The 12,242-nt window shown below is 57.3% G+C and overlaps 5 protein-coding genes across 5 annotated transcripts; 2 read left to right on the top strand and 3 right to left on the bottom strand.

The window, feature by feature from the left end:
- Positions 1 to 1,345: 1,345 nt before the first annotated feature.
- CDEST_08736 (uncharacterized protein) lies at positions 1,346 to 3,415 on the top strand. The gene has a single exon (XM_062924895.1). The coding sequence runs from the start codon at positions 1,630 to 1,632 to the stop codon at positions 2,746 to 2,748; it is 1,119 nt and encodes a 372-aa protein (XP_062780946.1). The 5' UTR covers positions 1,346 to 1,629; the 3' UTR covers positions 2,749 to 3,415.
- A 1,075-nt stretch (positions 3,416 to 4,490) lies between these two features.
- CDEST_08735 (Putative tetratricopeptide-like helical domain superfamily) lies at positions 4,491 to 6,346 on the bottom strand. Its single transcript, XM_062924894.1, has 2 exons — positions 5,601 to 6,346; positions 4,491 to 5,463 (listed from the first exon to the last, which is right to left on the bottom strand). Exons 1-2 carry the CDS (start codon positions 6,059 to 6,061, stop codon positions 4,836 to 4,838), a joined length of 1,089 nt encoding a protein of 362 aa, XP_062780945.1. The 5' UTR covers positions 6,062 to 6,346; the 3' UTR covers positions 4,491 to 4,835.
- Positions 6,347 to 8,139: 1,793 nt separating this feature from the next.
- CDEST_08734 (Putative glycoside hydrolase family 11, concanavalin A-like lectin/glucanase domain superfamily) lies at positions 8,140 to 9,073 on the top strand. The gene is made up of 2 exons (XM_062924893.1): positions 8,140 to 8,625; positions 8,737 to 9,073. Exons 1-2 carry the CDS (start codon positions 8,272 to 8,274, stop codon positions 9,070 to 9,072), a joined length of 690 nt encoding a protein of 229 aa, XP_062780944.1. The 5' UTR covers positions 8,140 to 8,271; the 3' UTR covers position 9,073.
- A 1-nt stretch (position 9,074) lies between these two features.
- CDEST_08733 (Putative NAD(P)-binding domain, NAD(P)-binding domain superfamily) lies at positions 9,075 to 10,434 on the bottom strand (the record flags this gene model as incomplete). Its single annotated transcript, XM_062924892.1, has 2 exons — positions 9,075 to 10,317; positions 10,396 to 10,434. The coding sequence occupies 2 exons, from the start codon at positions 10,432 to 10,434 to the stop codon at positions 9,406 to 9,408; spliced, it is 951 nt and encodes a 316-aa protein (XP_062780943.1). The 3' UTR covers positions 9,075 to 9,405.
- A 901-nt stretch (positions 10,435 to 11,335) lies between these two features.
- On the bottom strand, positions 11,336 to 12,129 carry CDEST_08732 (uncharacterized protein; the record flags this gene model as incomplete). Its single annotated transcript, XM_062924891.1, has 2 exons — positions 11,824 to 12,129; positions 11,336 to 11,775 (listed from the first exon to the last, which is right to left on the bottom strand). Exons 1-2 carry the CDS (start codon positions 12,026 to 12,028, stop codon positions 11,336 to 11,338), a joined length of 645 nt encoding a protein of 214 aa, XP_062780942.1. The 5' UTR covers positions 12,029 to 12,129.
- Between the last annotated feature and the right edge of the window lie 113 nt (positions 12,130 to 12,242).

Here is a 12,242-nt window from a genome sequence, read left to right as displayed (position 1 = left end):
GATAGTGGGGATGGAGATATTCTGTACGATGGAGACGGGAATGATAACGACCAACTTTTCAGCTCTCAAGGTCAAGTCTCCGATCCGACTTGAAACAGAAAAAGACACGAGCAACTGGTTTAGCTCGAGGCTCCCAAGTATTATCCAGTTCAAGGGGTATTGAACAAACTTGAAGACGTCCCAGCATGGCCCCTTCGTGCCGTGGCCAAAAGAAGCAGGCGACGCTCCAGGGGACTGACTGACTCTTGGCTCCAATGCCAAGTCCTAACCTAGACTTGAACCCATTCAAGCTTTTAGTCATAAGAGACGTATTATATAACTGTATCCCGGTTAAAAAATCCCACACTGCATCGAGAGACTCACTCGGCAGGAATTACAAGATGCACAACGGCGTTCGTGGCTGAACTTCACCTTCTCACAAGTGAGCCGGCAACTTTTCACGTCCGGAGCATCAAGGGTGGCTGACGTCTCTGACCTCATGTGGTCCGGCCTCATACAATCCGGCCTTATATACTTCACGGGAGCCACGAACCAGTGTTTCTTCCTCTCGTGTCAAACTAAGCAGAACAGCGCAATGATCTACCGACGCCATACGTCAGTTTCCTAATCCCGCCATCCGTACTCCCCTACCCAGCGAGCGAAAAAAGAAGCCTAGGGTTTCAGCCTGCCAGGTCCCATACGATGTACTGTTTTGTTTCCCGGGATTCTGGAAACACGTGTGTGTCGTCTGAACTTTGCCGCCGAGCACTGCTCGGCCAGGAGTCAACTGGCCTCAGCCGATCCGGACTGCTGTCTCAACGACCCCCAGGATGAGATGCCACCAGCATCGCCCACGTGCGGCTCGGGGTTCCGGATGAAATGGAAAAGCCAGTTTTGGGGAGTCGTTTGGCTCGACCTTCTCATTCCACGTGTACTGTACTGTACGCCGAAGGGTGAGCAAGGGAGGGAGGGTATGCACTTGTATAGAGTTTGCGCAGCGTTGCACTGGGATTCCATCCTCGGCGACGGATGATTCGTACGCCTACTCGCCCTCAACTTCCGTATGCCTTTTCCCCCATTTGCCGATGTGTCGACCGAGTCAGCGGGTCGCTAACCGGCCCCTCCCCCCCCCCCCTGCGGTAGTGATGGTTTCACGGGCGAGACGCGGATTGGCAGCTTTGTATCAGATAAGCTTTCCCGCAAAGTGGCGGCCAAAACTCTACTGAATATTGGAAGTGAAGTGGTGTGATGTTGGCGGCAGTGGTCCAGCTCGGGGTTCGCAAGTTTACGGTCCGCGTCTTCTTAAGAGACTGGACCATATGGTTCCAGCCCAGCCCGCCCTATTTTCGGTAGGGAGGGGAGAGAGGAAGAGAGAGAGACACACACGCAGATAGATAGATAGAGAGAGAGAGAGAGAGAGAGAGAGAAAACTGCATCCCATCGCATCTTCCATCCCGTCTTGCGTCGTAGCCCCAACCCGTTCGGTCGCCCCCGGGTCCCATGATGCCTCCGAGAACGAGCGAACGACCGGAGCCGTCGAACAACGACCAAGTCCTCCCCCTCCTCCTCCTCCTCCTCGGCCGCCGCTGCCACCGCCGTGGCTAAAGAAACAGACCGAGACCGAGATCCGATTCCCCCATCCCCTTTCAGATGGCCGGCGAGACGGGCACCATCTCGGTCTCCCAGGTCCAGGCGATGGTCATGATCGCCTTCGCCGCGACCGCGTACTACAACACCATCGAGATCTTCTTCTCCATCTTCACCACGTTCAAGCGCCGGCGGGGCAGGTACTTCTGGAGCATGATCGTCGCCAACGCGGGCATCAATGTCAACGTCATCGCCTTCGTCCTGCGCTACTTCGGCTACTACCATGAGGCCGTCTTCGCCTCCAGCATCATCATCCCGCTGGCCTGGTACTCCATGGTCACGGGCCAGGCCATCGTCCTGTGGTCGCGTCTCCATCTCGTCGTTCACAGCCAGCGCCAGATCCGCCTGGTCCTGGCCATGATCGTCTTCAACGCCGTCACGATGCACATCCCCGAGACCGTCATCTTCTTCCTCGCCAACAATGTCGGCAAGCAGTGGGCCGGGCCCTTCAAGATATACGAAAAGGTCGAGCTGGTCGTCTTCACCGTCCAGGAGACCGTCATCGCCGCCCTCTTCCTCTACCAGGGCTACAAGAGCCTCAAGCCGCTGAGCGCCATCCGGCCCAAGGCCGTCACCAACATGGTCCGCCACCTGGCCGCCCTCTTCACCGTCGTCTTCGTCCTCGACACGGGCCTCATCATCCTCGAGTACAGCGACAAGTTCGAGATCCAGACCATGTGCAAGCCCTTTGTCTACAGCGTCAAGCTCAAGGTCGAGTTCGTCGTCCTCAACAAGCTGCTGGCCTTCACCCGCATGAGCACCTGCAACTGCCGGGGCCCGGAGAGCATCCCCTCGGCCACGCTGGCCCTCGCCGGCGGCAGCGGCAACAGCAACAGCAACAACCGCACGTCGGCGCCGGGGGCGCGGGGGACGCGGGGGAACAAGAATGGCAACCCGGCGGAGCTGGCGCTCCCGGACGTCGAGCAGACGGGCGGGTCGCTGTCGCCCATCTGGCAGTCCATCCAGAGCGACCGCATCTTCGACGGGCGGACGTCCCCGACGAGCACGCGCAGCCGGCGCCGGGCGAAGGAGAACGGGGGATTCGAAATCACGACGACGGAGGCCACCTCGCCCCTCTCGCCGCCGCCACCGCCGATGAAGACCATCAAGGACGATGGCTGAGTACTGCGGATGGAAAAAAAGGTCGAAATTTCTTATCACAGCTCAAAGTGCCATACTCAACGGGCGGTTTCTGGAGCTTTTGTGGCTCAACCGGAGACTTTGATCGAGAATCATGGGATTACCTAGCCACCTGAGCTGTCAGACTTTTTCAGAACAGCAACTACGATATTCAGAAGCCCGGCTTGTGATGAAAGCGTAGACTTGACCCCTCCACTCGGCCGAGAAGCAATCCTTTTGCTTCCAAAAGGAAGCAGGTTTTCTCGGGCGGTTCCAGCCATCGGGTGTTTCTCCCGCTGCGGCTCTTCTTTCTGGGGGGCCGTATCAAAGCTGAGAGCGGGTTGGGCCGGACAGTTTGAATCTGCGACTAGACTTGAATCTCGTGGCGCCCATCTCTCTCTCTCTCACTCTCTCCCATGCTCGAGGAGCCGGGAACGCAGCTGTCAATATCAACCAGTCGCGGAAGAGCCTTGAATCATTTGTCACGAAGGCCAAACTGCATCAACATGGTTTCCCGACGGCCGCTCCAGCAGCCAGGGAGGGATAGGGAGTTGATGATTTCGTGAACTTTCCCAAGGTTCACAAATACTACGTCAAGGGACTCATGCCGAGTCGAGGGATAGTTTAGTCTCAGTAATAAATCCCCAAGAGGGCAACTCATCATATCTAAAGACCAGGTCTCACTGTATACTGAGAGATCGACCTCCTTCTGCTTCTTCCAGCACGCCGTATCTCGACCGCCTTCTCAGCGACGACGAGAGGTCCCGCCGACTGCGAGACGGACTCGGTGCCGGCGGCCCTCGACGACCGAAGCGCAACCCACAGCAAGTGTGTGTTTCTCGATCCCCGGAAAGGAAAGTTTCAATCTCAACTGGCCTGCTTTGCTACGGCGGGCGGGCCAACAAAACTAATCACGCGTGGCGGACGACGTCTCGTCACCAGCCGCCGACGCCGACGCCGATGAGGACGGGAATGACCTTCCTGAGGTGATCGGCCGGGAAGGCGGGAATCTGTTTCTTGGGAGGAGATGGGCTGCGAGTAATCATAAACCCCAGACGAGACGGGTTGCTCCAGGAGTCGGCAGTCCCCAGACAGGGACAGAGCCTCAAGGTTTGTCCGGTCGCCCGAGCTCTGTTTGAGTGATTGGCCAGCCAGTTTGGGGGGGGGGGGGGGGGGGGGGGGTGAGGCTGAGGCACATTATGAACGACTTGGCGGGCTCATCTCCTTACACTAGTGCTCTCTGCTGTGAGTTGGATGCTGGATCTGGAGATGTCGAATAAGAAAGGAAGGACAAGGGCCGTCCATATCCAACACTCTCTGTACGCAAACATCTGGTTGTTGAGCAACGAGGTCGAACATGAACATTGAAGCCTCGTGCGACTGTCTCCAGCAGCCCTGTCGGGGGGTGGGCATGCCAGCCCTGAACTATTTCGATCTTTTGGGTTTCGGGCTGCGTTGGTGGTGATGTCAGACATTCTGATGGGAGGCATGGGTGGCATGTTATGTGAGCCGCCACGTTCAGAGTTTTGAAAGTCGGCGGGATAAGGTTGGGAGACTTGGACCAGCAACAGCTTTGATCCATCCTGCGCCGAATCAGCCCTCTCTTTTGGCTGACCCTTGAAGGTTTTGGAAAACGTGTGAGTTGCCGGACTGGGGTTCAGGGAAATATGCGATACGGTGTAGTGAGAAGAAGGAGACTGCTAGTTTGACAACAACCACGTGAGATATCGTAACTCATTGAGATTGTTGACCAGCAAATAATAAAAATCGCTGATAGATAGACATTAACTATGAAAACAGTTGTTCAACCGCGGTCCCTCTTCTTCGTGTTCGGATTGCTTCTTTGCACAACGGCTCAAGCTTCGTTGAAACAGGACCACCTACCGGTTTGGTGACAATACCAAGTTGTCGTCGATGGCTCAAGAATTTTAAAAAAAATTGGTAACGCAAAAGAAAGAGTCCGCAAACAGGCGACGCAATCATCAAGTTCCCTCGCTGTATCCAGAAAGACACGAGAAAGTGCGCTCACCCACACCACGATAAAATCATAGAGAGGGAGGGAAAGCCATTTGAAAAGAAAAAGACTCTTATTACTTTCCGCCGCCGCCGCCGCCGCTATTGTTGTTGAACGTCTCGCCGCCGTTGTCGAGATAATCCCTCTCCTCGGCCGTCGAGGGCCGGCCCATGGCGGCGTTCCTGTGGGGGTACCGCCCGAACTGCACGATGATGTCCCGGTGCTTCATCTCAAAGTCGTAGTTGGTCTCGAGCAGATCCCGGGCGGCCTCGCGGCGGGCGGTCAGCACTCCCCAGCACTTGCGCTGGTCGTCGGGCCCGGCGGCGCCGTCGCCGGCCATGAGCTCCTCGAAGTCGTCCCTCATGCGGCGGTAGTGGCCGACGGCGGCGTCGTGCAGCGCGAGGTCCTCGGAGTGCATGAGGGGCAGGTAGAACCACATGCGGTAGGCGACGCGGTACCGGACCCGGTGGTGGGTCGGGGCGCCGGCGTCGATGGCGTGCTGGGCGACCTCGCGGGCGACGGGGTCGAAGAAGTTGAAGACGACGGACGACTCCGGGCCGCGGTAGACGTTGCGCGGGACCTGGTCCAGGAGGAGGACGAGGCCGAGCCACTGCAGGGGTGTGGAGGGCCTCAGGATGGAGAGCAGGTCTTTGCTCGTTGTCCGCGCCGACCTCATGGCCTCGAGGACGGGACGGTACTTTCTCCTGGTATAGCACGTTAGTAGTGTGGTTTTTGGGTTGTTTCTCTCTCTCTCTCTACTGATCGAGATGATGGCGACGACAGCGAGGAGGACAATAATAAACAAACAACAACAACAACAACAACAACAACAACAACGTACACGCAAACCTGGTCAAAGTCGGCGTCGGAAAAGAACCACCGCCCCATCTGGCTCTTCTGCGGCAGGATGTAGGCGTCGTCCGTCTTGAGGTGCTTGAACCAGAAGCGGCGGAGCCTTTCGAGCAAGTCGGCCGTGAGCGTATCCTGGAGGCGGGCCCTCGCGTGCGTCCTGCAGGAGTTGGACCGGGGCAGACCCCCTCCGGCGGACGGCGGCGTCATGTCGGCGGCAGAGTCAGAGTCGCGATGGTGACCTGAAGCGCAAAAGCCTCGTCTCGCGGGCGTCGTCGGGCATGTCGTGGGAGGGCGAGCTCTCCCGTGGCTCACCGCCTGCGAGGTTGAGTTGAGCCTGGAGTGCGGCGGCGGCAGCTTCTTCGCCCGCGGAGGACGGGTAAGGCACCCCGCATTTCGAAGGGTGCGGCTTATGATCTGATGAGGAGGAGGAGGAGAAGGAAGAGGAGGCATTGGCAGCCACCGCCTCACTTGCTAGTGTAGCACACGCGAATTGGGAAGGCCAATAGGATGGCGGTGGTGCCACTGGTTGTACTTGTACGTGTACTGATGTTCGTCGTCTGGTGTGTGTGAGTGTGTGTTTGTGTGTGTGTGTGTGTGTGGTGTCTAGTCTCCCTCTCTCTCCAATATGGTCTTGTGCCTCGCTCGGGCTCAATTTGACGGAAAAGGGAAAAGCCTGGAGTGGCCGAAATGCGGGGTTCTCGCAGGCCGGACACCCTCCCCCCCCTCCAGTCCAAACCCGTCGTTCAAGTCAGGGTCACTCGCTTGAGGCCGCTAATGCGAGATGGCGAGCTTGTATGCCGACCTAGCTCTGCTTGGGTTAGTGGGCGACTCGATCGTGGCAACAGGTCGTTGAGTTGGTTGTGGCTTTGGTTGATCATGGCGCCGACAAGCGTTGGGAAGTGGTGCGGATGGGGGTAGATTGACAGAGTCTGGCATCGTCACATCACGCTGCATGTATGTGTGTGTGTGTGTGTGTGTGAGAGAGAGAGAGAGAGAGAGAGAGAGAGTGAGTGAGTGAGAGAGAATCTCAGTGAGAGTCTCAATGAGAGTCCCAGTCTACTTCACCATCTCAAGCCTACACCTGACTGACTGACCTGTGGGTTGAGACAGCAGAGTGAGTCTATGGAGCGCAGAGAATGCCATGTCCGAGCCAATATCGGCACAATGCCCCCGAGAGGAAAGCTTTGGTGGTGCCCCTGAGCCAAGTTTTTGGCTAGACCTTCAGGTTGGACAGGAAAGCCTGTCTGTGTCTGGGGGTCGGCATCCACTTCTTGTATTTTGGATAGAATAATAGGAGATCGTCTTAATGGGCCTCAGCGTTCATGCTCGTGGCCCCCTCCCCTTGCGGGTTGGTTCTCCCAGCCAAACCATGGACGAACATGTCGTTGCCATCGCATTCACGGAGTGTACAGATATTGGAGAGTAAGGGAGTTGGTTGGTTTGGGTAGGCGTTGACAGAATTAATCCACGGCTCCCTTTTCCCCCACTGCTTCCAAACATTGCCGTTCAGAGAAGCACACTCAACCACCGGGTAAAGGCCCAACCAAGGCATGCTGTATGCTGCATGCTGATGTCCGTGTCCGTCCCATCATCCACGTGCCGCTGAATCGGTGGCGGGCCGCAGCTAGTGCAAAAACATACCCCGAACCTTCAGCAACTCTTCCTGACCAATTTATTCCAGATCCGGGGCCTGGTACTTCTCAACCGGTGTCCAGGATCACCACGGCTGTCACCAGCCAGCTCAGTTGCTGGATTAAGAACCCCGCTTCCATGCCGCACCCTGGGCGTGGGCGTGTGGCCGGCTAAAGAGAGAAATCGAGGAATACAGATAGACAGATCGATACGACAATAGGGGCGGCAATGGGGGGGCAATAAACACGGAGGAGCTTCCTCTTCCAACGTTGCCAAAGACCGGAAAGAAAGGAAAAAAAGGACTCTCGTTCGGCCGCAGTGCCGGCGCGTGCTCCTTGCTTTAAATTGCGGGAGAGGAGCGCGGCAGGGATCGTGCAACACCGACCCCGGCTTGGTTCATTTATACCCGACATCGCGGCACTCAACCCGACTCCCTGGCCTTTAAACCCGACACGTCCATTGGCGGAACTGCGGCACTCCCGGGGGGCACACCTCGTCGGAAGGGCCCATGACTCCATCACGGCGGTGGCCCCGTCGACCGTTCGGGGAACGGTTCTCAGGGGGGGAGAGGGGGAAGAGGAGGAGAAGGGCCACCAAACCAGACAGGTTAACCAAAGACTAAGTGGAATCGTTTCCTCTTTGGAAAAGAATGTTACCGGGGCGTGCGTCAACAACATTAGTTTATCCTGGGCTGCCACGCAAAAAAATAAACTGATGGCAACGTGCCCAGCCAGCATGGACACTGCACTTGAATCTCCGCCCGTTCTCTCTCTCCTCCCCCCCTGCCATTCCATCATCGGACCTGGCAAAGGGGCCCCAGAGAAACGATCTCGAGCATCCGCTTGAAAAGGATCCGGCCGTCCGCCCTTCTTAGTTGGCGACGATCTTCCATCCTCTCTTGCTGGTTCACCGACCTTGTCTCTCTCTCTCTCTGTCTATACTCCGCCCACTACATTCGTTCTCTTCACTCTTTATTGCTTGTACATATCACTCTTCTATATACCAGATACCAACGTTCCTTGACAAAAATGCGCTCTTTCGCTTCCCTCTTCACGGCCACCCTGGCCGCCGTCGGTGCCCTCGCCGCCCCCGCCGCCGAGCCCGTCACCACCACCGACCTCATCAAGCGCCAGTCCACCCCGTCCACCCAGGGCACCCACAACGGCTACTTCTACAGCTGGTGGACCGACGGCGCGTCCCCCGTCACCTACACCAACGGCGCCGCCGGCGCCTACAGCGTCCAGTGGAAGTCCGGCGGCAACTTCGTCGGCGGCAAGGGCTGGAAGACGGGCGGCCCCAAGACCATCAAGTACTCCGGCACCTGGTCCCCCGTCAACAACGGTAACAGCTACCTGACCGTCTACGGCTGGACCAAGAACCCTGTAAGTCCCATATTCCTGACTCTATATATCCCTGGGTCCATATGTGTTTTGGTCATGATGGAAACTTGTCCTTAAAGGGAGACAACGACAACCCCAGCTGACACGTCACAGCTCATCGAGTACTACATCGTCGAGAACCACGGCGAGTACAACCCGGGCAGCGCCGGCACCCTCAAGGGCCAGGTCACCAGCGACGGCTCCGTCTACAAGCTGTACGAGAGCACCCGCACCAACGCCCCCAGCATCGAGGGCACCAAGACCTTCAAGCAGTTCTGGGCCATCCGCGAGAAGAAGCGCACCGGCGGCACCGTCACCACCCAAAACTTTTTCACCGCCTGGAAGAACGCCGGCATGAACCTCGGCACCACCTTTGACTACATGATCGTCGCCACCGAGGGCTACAAGTCCGCCGGCTCCGCCAGCATCAAGGTCGAGACCGCTGCGTAGACGGACAGTCGAGGGGCATAGCGTGGCGCTGTGTGATGTTGGAATGTTGCACTCGAAGCCCATCGCGGGTCGCTGGGGATGTTTTCAGGGTGTAGCGGGGGGGGAGGGGAAGAAGGGTTGATTAAGGAGGGAGGGGGAATACAGGATCTGTGGCCGACAGGCCGCTCAAGCCATTACAAAAGCCTAAAGCCTATCGGAGGCCTATTATTTCCGTGACTTGAACCGTGATATATGCGCATATGTGTTGCCATTTGATTCTGCTCAAAGAATCTATGCCACACGGGTCGATCCAGAAAGCAAACGAGGGGGAGCGAGACTCTCGACAAGGCGCATTCACACAACTGTTCTGCTTGAAAATGTTGTCGAAGCTGACACCGTCTTCTCGGCCGCAATGGCCCTGATCAGCCCCTTCACCTCGTCGTCCGTCATCGTCTCGACCCCCAACAAGGCGTTGTCGCTCTTCTCCCAGGGGCACGAGAAGTCCGGCCTCGAGTTGGCGTACCGGATCATGTCGCCCAAGACGTTCCACCCAAAGTTGCCGGCGTGGAATTCCCGCAGAGCCCCGGCGAGCACCTCGTCCATGTCCGATCGCGACTCCTCCCAGTCGTCGTCGGCCCCTCCCAGGGCCTCCTTGCAGAGGTCCGCCATCTGCCTCTGGCTCTTGTTGACGGAGTGCACGTAGACCGGCCTGTTCTCCGTCTCGGCGGCGCGGCGCAGGGCCCCGGAGACGGCTTTGCCGGTCGCCTCGAGCGTCGTCCAGGCGTGGACGTTGGCCCCGTCGCCGATGTAGTCGACTCTCCGCCCGTGGACGTCGATGTTCATGAAGCCGGAGCGCAGGTTCCAGTCCAGGAACGCCCCGTTGCAGACGACGCTCCAGGTCATGCCCGTCTCCTCGCACGTCCGGAAGAGGTGCCTGTCGTTGGCGTCCTTGCGGAAGAAGACGGGCAGCCCGTGGACGTTGCGGTTGTGGAGGTCCAGGCTGAAGTCCGACGGGATGTAGCGATAGACCCCCGCGGCCGCGGCCGCGTCCATGAGCCGCGCCGGGGTGTCGTCGTGGACGAGCGTGCAGTCGACAAAGGCGTCGTGCCCTCTCAACGCCTCCGTCAAGGCGTCGGACGAGCCGAAGTCGACCACCTTGACAGCCACTCCGTCGGGGAAGGACGCCTGTCTGCGAGCCAGAACGGTCACGCGGAAGCCATCTGCGACCAGGGCTTTCAGAGTCCACTTGCCAACGTTGCCGGTTGCCTGAGTTGTGTTGTCAGCGTGGGGGGATGGGTTCCATCAACCAGGTTTTTTATATATACTATGGGCTGTGAAGCTTACACCCGCGAGCGCCACGGTTTGTACTTTGCGTGGTTCCATGACGAGCTGTGACTGTCCTGTAGATGAATGTGGACAGAATAGAGAGAGCTTCTTGGTCTCAAGACAAGTCTAATAAGAGATGATGTATGATTATGTTTTTCTTGGTTTGGATCCGTACCCAGAGTTATCACTAGTTGATTTTCATCTCGGTGTAGACGGTTCGTTCACAGAACCGGGTGCTTCACCGGTGGCGGCCCCCGGTCCTGGAGCATCGAAGGCATAAGCATAATCCGCTCCAGCCATTACGGTTTCAAGGCACCTCCCGAGACAGGCGTATCTGCCGTTGCCGTGTCGCTGCCTCGGATCTTGCGTTCTCTGTCGGCATCGTTCAAAGTTCCTTAGACCGGACCCCCGGTTTGACGTGCCACTCCCGCGGGACCCAGTCCGGACAGGACCTTGTTTGGAAATGTTGCGACTCGTATACTTTCTGAGTTCTATCCTTTGAGGGGGGGGGGTGCGATGTGATGTCTCTGTCAAGATTTGAAGCACACCAAAAACCCACGTTGTCTCGTGTCGTCTGATCTGCTCCTATCTCGGGGATGGGCGTCCAACCAGAGTTCATGTCGTCACTCGTCCGTGAGAGCAGGATTGCGTGCGCTTCAAAATAGTTTTATCTCCTGGCTCCTAAAGTTTGGTCCTCTCTCATGGAGAATGAGTCTCATGGCTGACGACAACCATGGCTTCGGTTTGTTCCTGATCCGAACCCTTGACGCTGACTACGGATCGTTAAGCTTCACATAAGGTGATTCACAAAGAGACGAAAGTTGTTGCTTGTCACGGGATTTAGAGCTTGGAACTATGTAAACGGAACAATATTGAAACTAATTATCGACAAACAGCAAAAAAAAAAAAAAAGATTGCCTAGTATTCCTTAGGAAATGCTATTGTACGTCTCCTAAATCTAGTGCGTGTTGGTAACAGAGAAGCCCTTGACCGGGTAGTGAAAGTTGACGTGGTGCGTCTCGACCTTGCCCGTAGCCGGGATGTAGGCCGACTTGTCGGCCGCCCTGCTCTTCTCCACGCTCTCCCAGCCCAGCGCCGCGACGAAGACCCTGCCGCCGTCGACCTCGTCGACGGAGAAGCCGCTGGCGAGGTCGTTGAGGCCGTCCGCGGCCCGCGCCTTCTCGATCTGAGCCCGCATCTCGTCCTCGGTCATGGTCGCGCCGCTGATGGTGATGCACTCGGCGATGGGGGAATCGATCGCCGCCCTGGGTGCGTAGGGCACGAACTTGATGAAGTAGGACTTGACGGGGCCGGTCATGACCTTTTTGAAGTTGCCCATCACCTCCGCGCACTCGGACGAGGCGAAGAACTTGTCGTGCGCCTCCTTTGACTTCCAGCCTGTTGCTGTCTGTTAGATCATCCGCCCTCTCTCCCACGGATGCCTACCGCACTTGGGAATGATCTGCGTACCGGAAATAAGGTCCAGGATCTGCTCATTCTCTGACCAAGGGCCCCAACGAGTACGGAGGTAGCCGTCTTGCTGCTTCAGAGCGAGGAGGTAAGCCTTGAGGGGCTCTTTCCAGTCCTCCTTGGTTCCCTTGACGGGGATGATCATGCGCTCAGTGACGCCGGCGGAGGGGGGAGCAGACATCTTTGCTTGGCTTGGAAGGGCTCTGTATTATAAAGTTTGAATCTTGTTAACGGAATGAGTTGGCGATGGGCAAGGTTTGCGGATAAGTCCCTTGAAGATATTGACTGAAAGCCGGCTGGAGAGAATGATTGAGTTCCAGTTAAGTAAAAGTAGACGATGGTCCGTGTATTTGAATCAGATCTCATGGAGTACTCTTAATGGGGAAGAATGACTA

This window comes from Colletotrichum destructivum, chromosome 5, assembly GCF_034447905.1.
Source record: "Colletotrichum destructivum chromosome 5, complete sequence".
Taxonomy (NCBI): domain Eukaryota; kingdom Fungi; phylum Ascomycota; class Sordariomycetes; order Glomerellales; family Glomerellaceae; genus Colletotrichum; species Colletotrichum destructivum.
Note: the sequence above shows the minus strand (reverse complement) of the source record. Positions and strands in the feature narration are given on the sequence as shown.